Genomic DNA, 20128 nt, shown 5'->3' with positions numbered 1-20128 from the left:
TTACTAAACAAAACAAACTACCTACTTTAATAGACATAATATCATAAAATATATTCAGATAATTTAGTGTGATGACTGTCTTCGCTTAGAATTGCTTTACGTATACGGTAATTTTATATCAATAAATTCAAATATATAATACAATCATTAAAGTAACCCCCTAGGGCACGTAATAAACAGCAGAGTGGTATCCACTTGCCCACTTTTTTAATTTTAATAATAGAAAAATAATATTAAACTTTAAAACCATATTATTGCCGAACAGTGTTTATTTCTTGTGTTATTGAATTTATACTTTATTAACTAATATAAGTAAAATAACTGACTAACATAAAATTATTTTGGATTTGTGTTGTTTACAAAATCGACTAGGTTCAGACGCGGTACAACAAATACAAAAGTGAGCATTAACTTATCAAAAAGGTAAAGTTAAGTTCAAAATTTTTTTAAACTTTTAAATTTATCAAGTTAATTATTTTTATTTTTAGCGTATCAACGTATTCAGTTAAAATTGATAATATTGTAACTTTTTTTTAGTTAATTATCATTATCGTGCGGTTAAGTTAATTTTCTTTTCATATCATGTGGAATCGACATTCAATAATAATTCGTTGACTCTTTTTTGATTTAAATCATCTATTTTCTAATAATTTTTTATAAATTATACTAGAGGTTTTATTTCCTAAAAGTATTGTAGCTTGTAAAATCAACTTTTTTTTAAACTGAGTTAAGTTATTTTATTTTATTGATCTAACTGATCTAAAAATGCATAGACAACTTGGCCATTATTATAGTGTTATACAATAATATATATATGTATGATTTAATTTTTTTATTAAGTTACAGCTATAAAATCCAGATTTTTTAAGGAATGAAATTATCTTGTATCTTGTGGGTTCGGTCCTAGAACTTGGCAGATTTATTCAGAGCTGTGAAAGTGGTTTCGAAAATATAAAAAATTTTCAACATTTGGTAATATTGTGATTGTGTTGACCGTCAATAGTAGACCACATCTCACATGTATCACATAATGGAGGTTCGGCATGACTTTTCACTTAGAAGTGCGAGTATGTCCGATTTGGAGTTTCTTAGTTATAATTTCTTAATTTCTCTTTTACTTATAAAATGTTATCTGAAGATAATTTAATTAAATTAACTTAACTTGTCATACTTCATTATTTTCATTAATTTGCCTTGCAATCTTGGACAAATGATTAAAAAGTTCGGTTGGCAACCATATGTTTTAGTTCGATTCACATTAATATTGTGGTTAAAATAATGCTTAATATATTTACGAAAAAACTGTCTTCTATTAGCAAACAGCTTAAAAACTAACGAAAAGTTTCTAAAAAAGTACTATATACCTACTTCATTTATGCTTGTTAATGCAGAATCATATTATGTAACTCTATGTATAGCAGAAAAATGGATCTATTTTACTCGTTTTATAAATATAAAAATTCGAGGGTGTTTTGTTATACATTTTTCAATAATGTTTTTTTGGTTTTTACCGACGCTTTAAAAAATATTGAGAATTTAGAACACTATAAGATCTATTTAGAGCAGTGGGTCTCGAGGGGGAGAGGGAGGAATTCCTTATGGGGGAATTTAGATACTGCACGTGAGGAATATAGCGATGGGGATTGATAAAACAACGAAAATTTAGTTGTTGGAATAATTATACCATTTTACGATTTGTAAAATCGAGAAATAATAAACTAATTTTATTTATAACATTTGTCATTTAATATAAAAATTGTATTCAAAAATGAAAAAAAATAATATTATTAAATTGATTTATATTTTATTTTTAATATGATGTAAAAAAGAAATAAGTCATTAGTTGTATACTTGTATAATATATTTAGTTATTTTGTAACATTTAAACAAAACAAAATGGCAGTCTTCATTCTAATTTAAAGGGAGGGTGTACATTTTTGAAAAAATGTACAAGATGGGTGTAGAATAAAAAAAAAGGTTGGGAACCACTGAGTAGATAGCCTTTTTAATGCTTCAACTAGAATCTAGATTGAAAAACCAGAAAAAAATCGAAAATTGGATTATTTTACTGTATCTAAAGTCGATGACAGACAAAAATAAAAAGCACATATGATAGTTAAAACAAAAAAATTCATCAATGCGCTCAGAATTAAAAAAAAAATGTATTTGAAATTTAATTTTGTGAATATAATGGAACAAAATTTGATATAATGTATGTAGGTACTCTGTAATAATAGTTATTACACTATATTATATGTTTTTAATAGTGTAGGTACATATTTATTAATATCTTCAGCCATTTGAAATTTATATCAATTTCCCAGAGTCAGTTACGTAACAGGTGGCGGTGGGCGGTCACCTGCAGAGGATAACCAAAAAACAGAATAGGTCCGTAATATTCGGGGCCGTAAAACTACACGACAACGAGAGGTGAATCCCCAACCACTGTTGACAGGTCTGACGAAATACCATCGTTGGTCACCTCTTGGATGACATTCGAGTCTCCACGCATAGCCGTCACGATGGCATCAATGAACTTATCCTGGTTGGTGTGCGACCACTCTATTACGTCGTACGTCTGCAATTTACGGATGTCCTCTGGAAGCGATTCTGGCCAAGTGAAATCTTCCACTATGATAGGAATTATGTTCAACTGGTTTTGCATCGCTGTCACGATTTCCTACAAATCCAATAAGTAATATATTATGGTATTATAGATTCGTCGTTATATAATATCTTATGATGCAGTTGTGTGACGCCGTGAGGTGTTCCATTACCTTGTGAACCCAGTCATTGCATTCGTCGTCACCGACACACCGATCCAATGAATTTTGGGTTAACACAACAACGAAGTGTTTCGAATGTTTTAAATGTTTTACTAAGTTATGGCCAAAATGTCCGTTTTCTAATTTTACCACATCGATGAACACTCGAAACTTTCGAATTTCTAGGCAAACTTTGATAAAACTGCAAACACGTAAAACGCTAGTTTTTATTATTACTTACATTATAATATAATTATTAAGTATTATTTGAGTCTAAGCTAAGACGTTCCAAATTTGCACCATACAAAGTTCTAGTCGACCACTCTCCACATATTGGTTTGTATCTAATTCCATAGTATACTTTGACATCAAATTCGAATCATTTGACCAATATTTATAGTTACCAAACATTATAGATATTTTTACCTCAAACTACAATTCCATATTTAACCGTTAGTATCGCAAGTCTCATCTAATACACAACCCATAAATCTCACCTATCAACTCAAGAGAAAATATTGTAGAAATTTATTAACCTCAAATATATCACGTTAGGTTCGTTTCATCATTGGTTTCTCATATTATTCACAGTTAAAATGTACACAAGTTATCATATTTGCTTATATTATTGTATTTTAACACAGATGGTAAATATTCTTTTAAAAAAATATAAAAAAATGTATTATTATTATTATTTCTATTACTGTCTCAAAAAGTGTTATCATTGCTTATATATTAACATATTATTTAATCGTTATATTGTTATATACTCAATCAGTTTCAATGTATCGATATGTAAAATACGATTCGCTTACCTAGCCAATTCAGATCCATTCGATCGTCTATAACTGATAAATACATCCGTATTTTTTTTTTCCAATGACGATTCCATCAAATTCATCGCTGTATGATTTACAAAATAATTTACACTGATTGACAGGTAACTATAGGTATATATTTTTTTTTACTTAATAGAATTACTTACCTTTAATAGCATTTAATATAAAAGTCTGATGTATGCTGTTTGTGATTTTGCAATCGTATACGAGCCGATCTGCTGTTAAGCTCCTAAATAACCAAAAAAAAAACATGCGTGAAGATCACTTGCGAATTCAAAATATTAAAAGTATTAACGAATTAGTACTGTGCACTGTGCACAGATATGGTAGGTATAATATTTAGCAATTGGGAATCGTCCGACCTGATCGTATTCATGTTTACTCCTGCATTCAACATGGGATACGTGTATACAACGTAATTTGAGCTGATCGACCTGAGGAACGATTGCAAACCGGTCGAGTCTTTACTACTGTAGTCGGCTGATTGTTTTAAATTGTCTAGTTCTCTTAGAAATCTAGAACAATAAACAATGTAACATACATTTTTAAGGTAGATATTGTGTCAAATACTAAACTCTGTGGTTGAGACGAAGACCAAATAAAAATGAAATTTAGTGAATTTTAGGTAGATTATAATATTCTGAACAAATCAGAAATGTAAAACAAATGTTAAAAAGACATGTCATCAGTTAAAATGCAATCCACGATGTGCGGCCAACTGAATATTTGATGAAGAATGTTCTGTTTCAGATTTTAATCAAGCTATACATACCGAAAGCAATTAATTTTCAATAACACAAAGCAGGTAAGTGGATGTAACTCTGCTGTGCAGTAGATTACGAGTGGCTTATTGTAATAGATAGTACTAAATGTCTATATTTGAATTCAATGGAAAATAATATATAATATCATTATTGTATACAAAAACAATTTTCAACAGAGACAGTTTTTCTATCTATGATATGTTTTACTATAATATTATGATTATATTATTATTATTTAAAAAATAAAAATTTAGGTACCTATGAAATAAATTCCAAATTAATCAAATTAGATTAATTTATGTACCTGACTCACTCAGTCATTTATTGTATAAACAATATACTATAAAGTATAAATCATTAACGACATTTACTTTTACAATTAGATAATAAAGTATATTCTAGAAATTTCAAGTATCCGAATAATATTTTTAAATTAAAATGCTATAACTAAAATTGTTATTTTTGGTTATTTCATATTTGATACTTAGTTTCGTACAAATATAAACTTAAAATAACTTTAAAAAACTGTGTTTGTATAGTTTTTAGATGTTTTTTGTTATACAATTAAGTATTTATGTGAAACCTCATTTAAATATTTCAATCCTCAGGTATAAAAGTCAAACGTTTTGTAAATTTTTGACAACTAAATATTTTGTAAATTTTGTAAAAATTTGAACTTAGATGGCTATAAAAAATTGTCTATATATTTTTAATATTTTTCAACTGCTATTTAACAAATGTATGAGGAACCTAGTATTCAATTTTCAACTTTTTGACCCAAAGAATACAATTTTATTGATATTTATAGAATATAATTTAATATAATTAACTTAATATCTAAAATAAATTTGATATTTGCTTACTATCTGATAATTAAAGAAGCAATAACTTAGCAAAACTTATTATATGCAATGATTCAATAGCATTCGTATTAATTTGTCAGTTTTTTCTTATTTGATATGAGAAATATCCTTTAAAATATTTTACAGTTTTTATAATTTTGAGGTGATTCCAGACAGATAAAAAGTACAGATATAATTTTTAAAACCAATATACAATAATTATCACTCCGATCAAGATCTTAAATTTTATAATAAATGATGTATTGTTACTTGTACCATATTATTGAACCTTTTATAATACTGAAAACATTTCAAATTCTATTATAGGTACTTAAAGAGTTCATGCGAGAGAAACAAATTAACTCAAATTATACGAAACGGGGAAGGTTATTTCTTGCTGAAACGGGTTCCACTCACACTCACTACCAACCTTTTTCTCGTAATTCCATTTCGCATACCGATGTCATATTTCAAGTTGTCTTCGGTAAGGTGCAACAAAATATGACCATCAACTAGATTTTCCGAAAAAATTTCAGCATACTCGCTAAAATCGCTTCGTTTGACCCATTTGTGTACATCATCTACTGACCACTGGGGAACTTCATCTTCTCGATTGTGTTGGTGTGGTACTTCTTCGCCAATCAACTTTAACGTTTTGGCTGCTAATTTTGAAGCTATGATGTTTTCACAACTGGTCATTTTTTTCAGGGGTTCAATCACGTTGATCGCTCTGAATATGCTGGTCATACCTAATTGTTTCTTGATCCCGGCTTCCATGCAAAAATGAAAAGCAGCCAAGTTGCACGTTTCTTCTTGGGTGGAACTCAAAACCGGCACAAGTCTCTTCAGCCATTTTTGACTTTGACCACGAGAATGTGAAGCCATGTTGGATTTGTCGAATTCCGTTGGCGTGACGACTAACGGATTATTCATATCTAAAGATCTGGATTTTATCGCGGCTACCTCGTCTTCTTTATTAGTGACTAAAACGACTATTGCCAAGAAAGCGTAATACTTGATGTTGATATCTGTATTAAACGCCAACGTGAACAACCAAGTGGGTACTTTACGCTTTATCATTTTATCTTGGCTTTCTGGTCCTCCATACAGCGATAAATTTGCCAGAGCACTGGTGCAATGTTTCAAGGTTTCGGTGTCTTGATTTCGACATTTGTTGAGCAATACGTCCAAACCACCGAGTTTTATTACATCGCTACACATGATTTCACTGTGTTTAAATAAGTTTTCAAGGAGTCCTAAAAAAAGAAAAAAGAAAAAATGTAGTTGAATTAGCATAGGAAAAGAGATAAAATTCGTTAACATTATAACAGTATAGTATACTAATTTTCTCACGTTACAATCGTTACATATATTATTATCGAGCACATTATAATACATGTTCATGTTTAATCGATAAACTTCAATAAAAATTGTCATCTTTTAATCGAAACGTTTTACACATATTTTGATTTTCAAACGTTCAGCTTCATCTTGTGTGGTGGCATTTGATACAATAATTCATTTTAATAAAAAAAAATAAAACGAATTGGCTAAAAAAATGTTTTAAGTAAGTATTAAAAAAAAATATATCTCACCGGTGCTGACATTCAGTTTATCCACCGAGCTGATTTGAGTCTTGTACTCACACACTACGTGCACCACCTTCTCTACCCCCTTTTCCAATACATATTCACGATTTTCTGTCGTTAGGCATTGCTCTAAAAGTCTGGCGCTAGAGAACTGTAGTTTTTTGTCTCTGGATACACAGTTGTTTATCAACAAATCCAGTCCACCGGACTTCCGTAACGTGTTACACAACGCATAAGCAAGTTTGCAATCGGGAACAGTCCACGCTTTGCATATCATGTCAAACATTTTGTCGATCACATCATTCGGAGCTCCAAGGTGTGCATAATTGTTATATATAAGTTCATTGACGGTATTCTCCAGGAAGGAAGAATACTTTTGCACTGTGTTTTCAACATCAGCTGAATTGTCAGCAATAACCCGCATCAAGTCGAGTTCGTCGAATTCAATTTTTAAAAGATGGTCTACACAGCCCATCATAATGTTGTCTGTAGTTGATCTCTAACTTTCAGATGATTACCCGTCGTTTAAAGACTATAAAACATAAAAAGAAGAAAATAACTAAACAAAATTTGTGTAAATAATTATTCAAGTCCACCCGAAACATTCATACTTATTCTAATAGTTTACTTGAATAAAACAGATATGTTATACAGACGGTGACTTAAATTTTAATATGGGTACTTATTAAGATGTAAGATAAATAAGTAGCTGTTTAAAATAAATAAAATGTTTCATTACTCAAAATATGCAATATTTAGGATATTATAGAATATTATTGCATATTATACATTATTTTTATATATTTTATTCTTATTACAGTATCATGTTATGTAATGTGTTCATATCTAGATTTTCATAATAATTATTTTATGACAATTATAATTATAATTATTTTTATCTTTTTTTCCTTGTAGGAGGAATCCACGTGCTCATAGATCATTTTATGTGGGGTGATACGGTAGGGGTGATTTTTTATTTATTTGTATGTAGGTTTTTAAGTTGGTAGGGGTGTAACATGTATTTGTGTATGTGTGGTAAGGATATGTTGCTTTAAATCACGGATGGTCACCCATCCGAAAGCTAGCAATTACGGCTGGTACGTACACTCAGTGCGTTTCTGCAGATTAAGCGCACGACCGCGCCTCACCAAGCAATTATAATTTTACTATCATGTTCTCCGTGTATTTTAAATATTTTAATAATTTGAAAAACGGTAACACGGGGTCTTGGATAGGCAATTTGGCTACACTCCCATCACTAGCTCACTTTTCTGTTATCGCTTCCCAAAAACTGTACGCGTCATCAATGGTCAAGTGAAGTTACATCAGTGACAATTAAAACATTCTTAATTATAGAAGTGTTCCTGTAATGAAAGTGAAATTAAATTCAATGATATAAAATCATTGTATACGATAACGATTCTGAGTGTCAGCCTATATTAACTAATTATATTTTATGCACTCGTATTTCTATTAAAGTAATTTATTTAACTTGGTAAATATAGTAGGTTGAATACATTTTTTCCAAAAGAATTACATTTTAATTTGTTATTACTGCAGGACTTACTAGTAAACATTTTTTTTTTTTTTTTAAGATAGATGAATATGAGAAATTTTGTATTACATTTTAAAATCATAGACATAAATACAAAAAATAATATATATTATTAATTTTTAACTCAAAATAATTTTCAAACATTTACGATTTTTGAGAATCAAAAGGTACTATCTCAAAATATCAAATGGCTCAAGAGAACCATTTAAAACTATTTCACACTTAATGTTTTCGTAATGAATGATTTAAAACGATTTTCACATTAAAAAATAATTAACAATGTTGTTATATTATGTTAAATCTAACAATATATTTTTTGTTTTGGGCATAACTTTCAAGTAACAAAAATTAGAAAATCTTCCAGTAAGAAACTAAAAAATCCTTTAATCGGAATCTTTTTGATTTATGTATATTTTTTTTCACTTAGAACTTTTTCGTTCTGCATTAAATATGTATTTTTACTAAGGTGTATTAATCACAGAATCATGATTAATGGTTAAAATAATTAGGTTCGACCCGCTATCCCTTGAACATTTTTCTGATTAGGTAAACTAATAAATCGTTATTTTTGAAAATGAATTCAACACAATAGAATTTTTCAAAATAATAAAAATAATAAACGTTCTGTAAGTAACAATTAAAATACTGTAAAATTATTTAAGATATATAACATATTTATTATTATATAATTCTATTTAACTAAAAATGTTACGCTAGTGGCCTGTGTTGTCGAAGTGGAAATTTATTTATATAAATTTCTAGATCAATAAAAAAAAAAATCATTATTTATTTAAACAAATTAAACATATTCCCCTTAAAATGTATTTGAGTACGGTTTAGCCAACTGTATTTAGACAACTGAATTTATAATTTACCAATTGTGAATTTTTTTTAGCCAAGTAAAGTGTTTTTACTTGTGACTAGAAAACCATACAGTGGTGAATTTGAGGTGGTGGGATGACTTAGGTGATTACCCATAACATATTTTATTGTAACTTAGGAAGGATTAGAAATATATTAAATTATATTCTTGGTTTGATACGCTCTGCAGTATGTTAAGTAATGCAGGATAATGATGTGTTATCTACAAGATAATTTGGACTCACGTCTTTTTATTCCTTTCATTGTGAATTCGTGAGTTCTCCTAGTAATACTAGGCTAGTATGACCTAATGAACACTTACACATTATTCATCCGGTTGAGTATGGTTTAATTTTAATGTTTTCGGTATAAACATGTATACATATATTTAAATTAAAGAAAATCAATTCAGAGATTATATGTGAAAGGTGGTAGGTGATAATTTAGAAAGGGGTTGATATAAAATTACAAATGAGAGCATTTAGGTTAATCGTTAACTACCCAAAATTATGCAACTTGTATGATAACAATAATATACTCGCCACCCTTTTAGCACAGTGTTAGTCTCGATTATTATCGTTTAAAGCAGTGGTTCCCAAACTTTTTTGTCTCACGGCGCCTTGTTTTGAAATAAGAGAGACAAAATATTTATTTAATTGTAATTATACATATGTTATAATACATTAGTTATATGATTTAGGTATATATTTATTTGTATATATTAAATTAATGGGATGAATGACAACATTCTACGGCAGCGCGGCGCCCCTGTTAAGACACTACGGCGCACAGTTTGGGAACCGTTGGTTTAAAGTATTTGCTTTAGACGTATGCACCATATAAAACTATGTTTTTCAATTGTCCCTTCAGGATCTACTCCTGTATTTAACGCAGCCAAGGAATAATAAATAATTAAATCTAGTCACGTTTTGTGATTTATTTGCCACGTGAGAAGATAATGATGTTTTTATGTAATATCAAGAATACGTACATCAGAGTCAATTTATAGGTAAGTAGTGAATATTATAGCAAGTTAAACATTCATATTAATAATGATATTTATCTAATAGCAGTAATACCTAACATAGATCCTTTTAGTTTTTGCTTCATTAATCATTATTAAACATATTTTATACAATAGATGATAAACGCAGCTCATATATATTATACTACAATTTTCAATTTAAAAATGTATTTAATAATAATATTTAATAATTATTTAAATGTATTTATAATTTATATATTCTTAATTTCTGATATTTTTAATTTTATTTTCAACTGGTTAGAAACTCATTTAGACTAGTGTTTTATGTATATTATATTATAATTTATTTATATTTTTATCAATTATTATATTAATTACTAGATTTTGTAACTCTCTACCATCATAACAAGCTTGCTTACAGGTGGTCGATAGATTCATCTTATTATATTATTGTAAATTTGCTCTTTTGAGCTATGTATAATTTATTATAATAAATTAATTAAAAAAAAAAAAAAATACAAATACAAAGAATTATACTAAATCATTCCTTATACGGTAATAATTAATTTAAGCTATTTAGATGAACATTATGTGCGTAATATGACCATAATCTAGGATATGTAATAATAGGCATCTACCTAACGAATTTTGATCATAAGCACTTACAAAAATTGCGAATAATAATTGATAAAAATACGATATGTTAACAAACTACAGACGTGTGTAATTTTTCCTTTACAAAGTATAATATATTATACGATATTATATAACTATAAATACCTTTTCAGCGCCAAAAACCATATGAACCGAAAATGCGGAGGTGGTTGATATGACCATTCAGCGTTTTTAATCGATATTTAATGCTGTCTAAGAATATTGAATACTTGTGCAAGCACGTCGTTCACACTTGATGGCAGTAAGTCTTAAATTAATGTTAATGGAAATTTGCATCATTTTTTGATTCCGTGATACCTGTAAACAATTATATATTTATTATGACCGTGTGTTGTACAATGCTAATCAACGACTGCAGGTGACGTTCAACTGATATACAGTTTGACGCTACTGCGAACATGAAATTGTGGACGTGAACACATCTAATTCGGTCGCACTCGCATCGGATCGCCAGATAGATTTCGACAACCGCAAAACAATTACAATAATTTGTTATCTATTTAATATTATAGGTACCTATATAAGATATTATAATTTTAAGAAAAATTTAAATACTTTATGTGACATACCTTTATATTTGTGTTTTGCAGTATGTTATTTGAAAAATATCATTGTAGAAAACCATCGAGCAACAACCAAAAATGGATATTAAATATATTTCGCATAGTTGAATGTTTTTTACAGATAGAAATTACAAAATTTCTTTTGAAAATTAAAATAATGTAATAATATTTATTGAGTATAGTCGTTATTGTAATTATTTTTATCATTAAAATATTTAAATGAGGAAATTTCACAAAATTCACTATAGGTACATAGTCATATATATCTCTTTATAGTTTATTTTATAAAAAAAAATTGTCAAATAATATTATCATAAGATCATATATTACAGTCATTTTGTAAATTTTTAAGTATGGATAGATAATCAAATACCATTAAAACCAATAACCATTAATTTACAATTATTTATTTTAATACTCACCTCAAACTTGGGTAGTGGTATTTCATCCATGAAAAATGTTGGTCAAATGAAAATTAATCCTACACAGAGCTGAAACACAATACATACAAATTTAATCAAATTAATATATTATGGCTATGGATGAGCAAGATCAAACTCTTAGCTCGTAAAAAAAAATTCGAATAAAGGGATTGACGAGTGAAGCCGTAATAATAAGCAAAGTAATAAATATAACTAATTTGATGGATTCGTGGTTTATGTCTATATTTTACCATTTTTGGTCTGATGTTCTTATAATTTAAATATCCTAAAAACAAAATTACTGTTACAATGATTTTGATTACAATTTAATTATAACATAAATAACTGTCCAAACTAAAAAAATTAAACTAGTCTATAAATCGATTAATTTGGCTTAGTTTCTTGTACATCAAAAATCTTCTAACTAAACGTATGAATGAAAACATATTTAATGAATATTAATCAAGTAGAACAAAGAGAAAAAATAATGTGAGCTATAGGTAATAGTAAAAACAAATTAATAATTATTCCAATGCTGGTATATAATCTCATTTTTTTTCGTCGTGCCATAACATTTACGTAACATTGTATTGTTGAACCAAAAAGCTATTGTCGACAACAATAATATTGGGAAAACATACTCGTTGGAAATGTTAGAATTCTTGAAATTCTTTTACGGTTCTGAAAGTTCTGACACATAAATAAAATTATAATTTGAACTACAAATGAATAACTAGTATATTAATCTACTAAATACTTCCTTAATTTATTTTTAATAATCAACATAGTTCATTAAAAAAATCAATTGCAAAAAGTATTTTAGATTGTCTTAAAAGTCTTTACAATTTCAAAACATGAAGTGAGAAACATTGATGGACCAATCTTATTAATAAGTATATAGCTACCAAGGTATTTAATTGCGTACTAATAATTCCGTATTATAAATTTCGAGCGTGACGATAATACGATAATAGCAAATAATAGTGCTCCCAAAAACAATAGTAAAATCATAATCAACTGATATTTAGTAAAAAAAGTTTATCTTTAAAAACATGTTTTTATAGAAATACCAAATTATTTAGAAAAAAGTGTCATGATTTATTGTCAACAATAAATGTTGTATTAGGTAAGATCTATTTAAATAGATTGAGTCAAATATCTTATAACTTATAACCTAATGACTTTTATAATAATACACTTAGAACAGAACTGCATTTCGATGTAAGAAATGTACAATAACAAAAATAGAGAGAATACCTAGCCGATTAACATATTATGCACTTATCATGTACAAAGACGCAATTAAATTTAGCATACAACTAAATTTTCTGAATAAATTCATTAAAATGAACATGCATCAACAATATTTTGAACAATAACTACATCCTCTTATGTTAGTAGATTTTTCGGCTGTGAACCATAGCTTATGGCTTGATTGACTAAATATACTAACCAATAAATAATAGGTACCTAATGACTAACATAATATAAGTAGTGCTAGCATTAATTAACATCATAATATTCAATATAAAAAGTAAAATATTCAAAAAAAAATATATATATATATATATATATATATAATTAAATATACAATCATCTAGGGTACCAATATTTTATAAATTATTATAAAGATAAATAATGTTTAAAAAAGAACTTATTATAGTTTATTAAGAAATTGAATGAAGTTAATTTTTTTAATGAATGCACTAATCTAAATCATTTTTGTTAATCTTACTTTAAAATAAACTTAGCTACGTTTTTATTGAATACAAAATCATCAGACCTACTGATTTTATAAAATTTATATTCTGAAAGTAATATAGGGTAATAATGTAGTATCTAGCTTTTTTAACTACTTTCGTTTAGAGGTATAAAATATGTATTTTTCATGATCATATTTTAAGCATGTGAAATAAAAAAATACGAGAAACTGGAGACCGCATTGTTGTACAATAATTTAGAATTCAATGATATAAAATTATTGCATATAAAATACGATTCTGAGTGATGAAGGTTTATCGGCCTACATAACTAAGTATATTTTAAGATATTATTTCTATTAAAGTAATTTATTTAACAGTTAGTTATTATTAATCATACTAATGTTATTTGCAAAGGTGTACATTAACTAGTTAACAACTTAGAGTTAAGTCTTAATTTTCTAATTATAAATTTGACTAGTTTAGCTGACAATTTATAACTAAGCTTTTTTCAGTTGAATTTAAAATTTATCAATCAAGTAAAAAAAAATGAAATTTTTCGGTTTATGGTTTAAATTACAACAAGAAAATTAAATTGTTTTTCCTCGTATATGCATCGAAATTTGTATAAATTTGAATTTAAAGTATCTATAAAAAAACTGAATATTTTTTACTAAGATTTTAGGTTACAGTAGGAGCTTCTTATGAGAAGTATTGTTTTAAATGTTATCATTTTCTAACTACAAAATATTTAATAATTTTATGTGATTTTGTCAAAATTTGCACTTTAAATACAAAGAAATTGTACTTATGTATTTTTAATATTTTTAAATTGCTATTAATAAAGTAATATGATGAACTTCGTGCTAAATTTTTAAATCTTAGATATAAAAAGAAATTTATTGGTGAATTTCTAACCGACAAATTTTTGTTGAATTTCTAATTTTATACGCTAATATAAGCAACAACAGCTTAAGTGTCATTAATGAGTGGCTTCTTTAATCACATCTTTATCGCCTGTTTTTTTTTTTTTGTGTTACTTTTCTCGCATATTATGCTTATTGTGCCTAAATTGTAAAGATTGCATATTACATGTTTAAAAAACAGTCCTAAATCTGTTAAAATGGGAAAAAAATTCATATTATCTAGTAATAAAATAAAATAAATTACCTAAATAAAGACCAAATTAGTATTGTGTCTATGAAAACCCAGACCCAACTAGTGTCATACCTGTAAAAATCCCGGCCCAACTAGCATACCAATTTTCCTCAATACCAATTTGGACATTTTAAGGATTTTTTGGGCAACAAAGATTTTTTTTTATAGTTATTTCAATAAAAAAAAGCGGGTAAGTGGGTATCGCTGCGCTGTACATTAGGTGGTTGGGTGGACCTCTGATTAGGGTAGGTTATATTTGAATGCAATGATAGGTATTATTGTATACGAAAAACTATTCTGAACGGAGATGATTTGTCAGTCTAGGATATATTATATTTAAATATTGTCATATTGTCATATGTTCTATTTTGAAACAAATAAATTATTTTCCATTAGGAAACATTTTGCATAAGGCATGGTTAATCTATTTTTCCAAAAACATTGCATGTAGTTATCATAATTAATAATACCTTATATTATCATAGATATACATATAAGTATCTGGTTCGAGGATAAATCGTTATCGTTACGCGATTTCATAAAAATTTAAAACTCAAACGCTCAAAACATTTTTCCTATAATGACGCTTCAAATTTTCTCTATAACTATTTGAAGCAAAACTCATGTAAAACTTAGTGTTGAATTTTTTAACCTTAGATATAAATACAAACAATTTTATGAATTTTGTTAATATTTGGACTTCAAATGCTAATTAAAAAAAATTGTGCATATGTATTCTTATAATTTTTTAATAACTATAAGAAAATAACTTATGAGAAATTTTCTATTAATATTTAAAAGTATTTTGATAGGGCCAAAAAATTTTATCGACACTTCAAAAAAAAAATTTCAGTTGTCTATAAATACCTCAAAAAAAGTCAAAATATTTTGAAAATTGAATCATGTAAAGAAAATGCCAATCTAAAAAACTGGTGAAATTTTCAAGTATCTGCAACTTATACTTTTTAAATAATAACAAATGTTTAAAATTGTTTGAGGATAAATCGTTATCGTAACGCTATTTCGTAAAAATTTAAAATTTAAAATTCAAACGCACTTAAAATTTTTCCTATAATGATGCTTCAAGTTTTCTCTATAGCTACTTAAAGGAAAACTTAGTGTTGTATTTTTAATCCTTAGTTATAAACACAAAAATTTTTATGATTTTTCAACTTTAAAATTACTTGCAAATTTTCGCATTTTCGACAGATTTCGTAAAAATTTGAATTATAAACGCTTATAAAAAAAAATTAAACTGTATATAGATAACACTAACATAAACATTTGGTGAAAATTTCAAGTATTTACAGTGATTAGTTTTTGAATTACAACCATATAAAAAAATCGATTTGGTCGAAAACTGATTTTGCGTAAAAATTCCCGTTTTTCTGTCATTTTTTTTTGTTTTTCTCGATTTTTTTGAAAACTGTTGGAAAATGTTTACTTTTGACCTCTATATAATGCACCAAGAATATTCACTTTTACATCGGAAACCCCCCCCCCCAAAAAAAAAAATTTGAAATTGAAGCATTATTTCGACTAGTTATGCTGTACACAGACACAAAAAAAAAACACATATCATTGTAAAATCAATACATTCATCACTCCGTTCAGAATCTAAAACTTAGAAAAATCAAAAATTTCAATTGTCTCTAAATATTAAATAGCTCAAAATATCTTGAAAATTGAACCATAAATAGACAACGCTAATATAAACATTTGATACAAATTTCAAGTATTTACAATGATTCATTTTTCAATTTTTGAGTTGAAACAAAATAAAAAAATCAATTTTGTTGAAAACTGGATTATGCTTAAAAATTCCCGTTTCTTACTTTATTTTATGGTTTTTCCAGACGCTTTTTAAAACTATTGGAAATTTTTTACTTTTGTCCCCCCAGGTCAACTATATGAATTTTCCTTTTTAAAGAGGGGCTGAAGTAAAAAAAACATACATCATTATTGTAAAATCAATACATTCCTCACTTAATTAGAATCTAAAAATATTAATTAATAGTTTAATTAACCAACGCATTCAACTCGATGTTTTTTTTTTCTACTAGAAAAATGTATGAACAATAGGTAATCGTGTTTTTGTTAATGAGCAACCACGATAACGAAAACCTTATAGAAAGTCAACTAGAAACAATAATAAGTTAATAAATCATGTATTCAGCCTATAGAAACATATTTATGTTAATAGAGATGGAATTGTTTATAAATTTTATCTCATATTTATAATGGTAATATAAACATTTATCGTATCTTCTATAGTTATTTGTGTTTGAGTTACTACAAAAAATGTTTTTATTGAATAATGGTTATGTTTAAACATGTCCTTATTTCTTTAATTATTTTAATTTTTTCCAGTACATTTAAAAACTACTGGACTTTTCAATTTGACCTCTCAAAATCATCAACTAGATCTTTCCATCAGAAAGATTCTGAAGTTAAAAATTGCACCTAGCAGCTAGCACTTAAGTATTTTGCACTATTGAGAGTACAACCCACAACTAGTTTAACGGATGACGGTGGCTTCAGCTTTTGCTTGATCGTCGAACACTTGTACACTTAAGTCATATATTATGGATAGAGCTGTTGCATTATAAACACGTGATACGTTTTGAAGACATCACTATTGACGTGTCACAAAGCGGCTGATTTCTATTGGATATAAATGTCATTACTCGTCGCACATATACCATAAATATCACTTAAACAACTGTGATAAAATTTGAGGCTGTAATTCATTCACGCACATGAATGATTGATATAAATTGCGTTGATGCGCATTTTCTCCAATTCCCCTTTGTTATGTCGGCTTCAAATATCAAATATTTAGGCAGAAGCTCTATCCTATGTAGGTATATGATCAAGGCTTGTACCATAACGAATTTAAAGACTATTTTAATTAGAATATACTATATTGTAATAAATAAAAAACATTGTTTCTGTCCTCAAACATTGTTGATAATTTTAAACCCATCCCACACCTACATCGTTTAAATATTAGAATAAAACATTAATTGTTCGTTATTATACTTGAAATACGCAAAATTATGAGAAATTAAAGATAGATTATAATATATATTGTGTATCGATATGAGCTGATAATTCTTGGATATTGTTGATTAAATTATTTGTAAAAGTACCCTGTGAAAAATCATACCAAAGCTTACAAATCATATAACCTTACAGTATCAATTGATGAGTAATTTTGATTTTATAATTTTATAAGATATTTTGTTTTTAGACTCTAAGCGAAAGACTCCTGCTTTTTGTGTCTATTATCGAGTTTTGATGCAGGGCATGCAGCACCAATATGTCAGGTTAGGTACTACACTAACTATGGGTTTATCCCTCACTATTCGTAAACGCAGTTCTGTGCCATTCTTCAAATATCGTTTTCCTATAATTTTTAATTATTATATCAGTGAAACTATGCTAAAACGTGCAGAAAACCGGATTAGAGTGACTTTGTCATAATTTTTTATAATACATTTTTACATTCCATTCGAATATAGAAGTATTGCGTTGCAGTAAGGCACTCAAACTTTTTTGTCGTGTTACTCTGTTATAGATGAGTTGGTGCTCATTAGTAAATATCAGCACGTATAATGCTGTTTCGTATATCCTTGTAATGTGTAATAAAGGCGAGTTTATATGAATTTCAATATAATATTTTGTAGTGGGAAAATCACAAACAATTTATTATTAATAATAGTTTTCTAGCAGATCGTGAACTGCATAAATGCACGTATTTTTTCAGAAATTTATGTAAATTGAAATTAGACCACTTGCAGTATGATTACTATCATTTTATTTTAATATATCTTCTTGCTAGCTGATAAAATAGTTAAAGTCAACTTGGATTTCTTTTAATCAAGTAACCATGGGGTAAAATAGATGCACCACTCTCTACTTGACTGTATATTAAATTTAAACTTTTAAAGTTCCTTCTTGTTCTTCGTGTAAGATTTATCATTTCTTTGTACCTGTATCGCCCTCTAATTATGATACTAGTCAGTACTTACTCCCTGATAATAACTAAGAATGATTTGGATTGATAATGTAGAATCATAAAAAAATTATGTTAAGCACCATCAAATGTATATTATTATTAAATTTTAAAACTATGTGGTACAGATCAGTTCAATGTGAATGAAAACTATTTAATTTGTTGTATTATGTTATAGTGTCGCACTAATTTATTATATGCTAATAGCCCATGTCATGTATGACATGAGTTGCTTGATAAAAGGAGTAACACAGCAGCTACACTTTAAAATTGTCTACATTCAGTGAATTATATCTAAATATTTACTATTTAGTTTATTTAGACATTTACACATAAATTATACCTAATTTACTTGTTTTCTATATTTTATAGCTTATGTATAATTTATGAAATATATTTGTAATTCATTATATTTTTATAATATTGATACTATTTATGTAGGAAAATTTTGAACTATCATAATAACTATAATAATATACACAAATATTTTACAGATATATCATACTATATAATATATCTTACATAAAATGAAATGTTTGATTTTAATAAGTTTGGTATCCTGATTCCTGGTGATAATTACGTATTTGGGTAGACGTATTTTATTTTATGATTATTTTATAATAATAGATTATCTAATTTTATATTTTAATGAATTATTATTTATCAACTATAACATAAATAAACAATAACATATTAATAATTAACTATTATTATATATTAATTGAATTTAATGATTAATATTAAAACGTTGGATAAAATTAAATGCAAATAATTTTTTTTTTAATTTGATAGTGAAAAAGATTTTAATATTAATAACTTTTAGAAGAGCGTCTAGGACCAAAATATTACTGTAGTTTCTATGTTATTTCGTTCCTAAAAAATTGGTATAAAGTAATGACATGATTCTTAAATTACTCTTAGATTTAGACGATGATTATTAAAAAATATATAATTATTTCTATGACATTTTGACTTGCTACATTAAAATACAAACGTCTTTGACATTTTCGTGTTTTTTTCAACATAATATTTCATCCAATCAATAATATACTTTATATTATTTTAATCATTATATTTATCAAATAATTAATTTTGGTATATTAATTGATCTTATGCATACGATTTTCATCGCCACATATCTATATAGGCTTTGCTCAAAAAGTTCTCTTATTTCGTTTTCTCGTTTAGTTCCCTTAAGTTTTTTGTATGATTAAATAAAATTAATTCTTAAACTCAGTCTTGGAGGGATGGAGAATTCTTTAATAGCCTGGCATATCTCATCATGTATATTATTATTGATGTAATTGTTTATCATATTATCTCATGTTTACTTATTGTATGGACAATAATGCAGCTGTAAGGTTTTATCGTAAATAAAAAAAACTGCAAAAG

The 20128-nt window shown here is 27.1% G+C and overlaps 1 protein-coding gene across 2 annotated transcripts; it reads right to left on the bottom strand.

Moving 5' to 3' along the window:
- Positions 1-1839: 1839 nt before the first annotated feature.
- On the bottom strand, positions 1840-11236 carry LOC107168870 (NAD(+) hydrolase sarm1-like). 2 transcript variants are annotated; one of them, XM_015518411.2, is made up of 8 exons: positions 10981-11233; positions 6806-7331; positions 5641-6466; positions 3967-4119; positions 3751-3833; positions 3581-3668; positions 2778-2967; positions 1840-2680 (listed from the first exon to the last, which is right to left on the bottom strand). In XM_015518411.2, the coding sequence occupies exons 2-8, from the start codon at positions 7275-7277 to the stop codon at positions 2414-2416; spliced, it is 2079 nt and encodes a 692-aa protein (XP_015373897.2). In that variant the 5' UTR covers positions 7278-7331; positions 10981-11233; the 3' UTR covers positions 1840-2413. The 2 variants fall into 2 exon arrangements, with proteins under 2 accessions (XP_015373897.2, XP_089084590.1); XM_089228464.1 differs by lacking the exon at positions 3967-4119 and having other exon boundaries at positions 10981-11236.
- Positions 11237-20128: the final 8892 nt, after the last annotated feature.

Source organism: Diuraphis noxia, unplaced genomic scaffold, assembly GCF_037042655.1.
Source record: "Diuraphis noxia isolate RWA-SAM2 unplaced genomic scaffold, SU_Dnox_SAM2 contig0005, whole genome shotgun sequence".
NCBI classification, from domain to species: domain Eukaryota; kingdom Metazoa; phylum Arthropoda; class Insecta; order Hemiptera; family Aphididae; genus Diuraphis; species Diuraphis noxia.
This window is presented reverse-complemented; position numbering and strand designations above follow the sequence as displayed.

Bases quoted from the DNA above. Each gene is read 5' to 3' on its own strand.
- LOC107168870 (XM_015518411.2), bottom strand. From the start codon at position 7,277: ATGATGGGCTGTGTAGACCATCTTTTAAAAATTGAATTCGACGAACTC. The intron at 4,120-5,640 runs GTTGGTAGTGAG...TTATTGTTCTAG, and splicing joins AATGGAATTACGAGAAAAAG to ATTTCTAAGAGAACTAGACA. The intron at 3,669-3,750 runs GTAAGTAATTCT...TAAATCATACAG, and splicing joins TATATTAAATGCTATTAAAG to CGATGAATTTGATGGAATCG.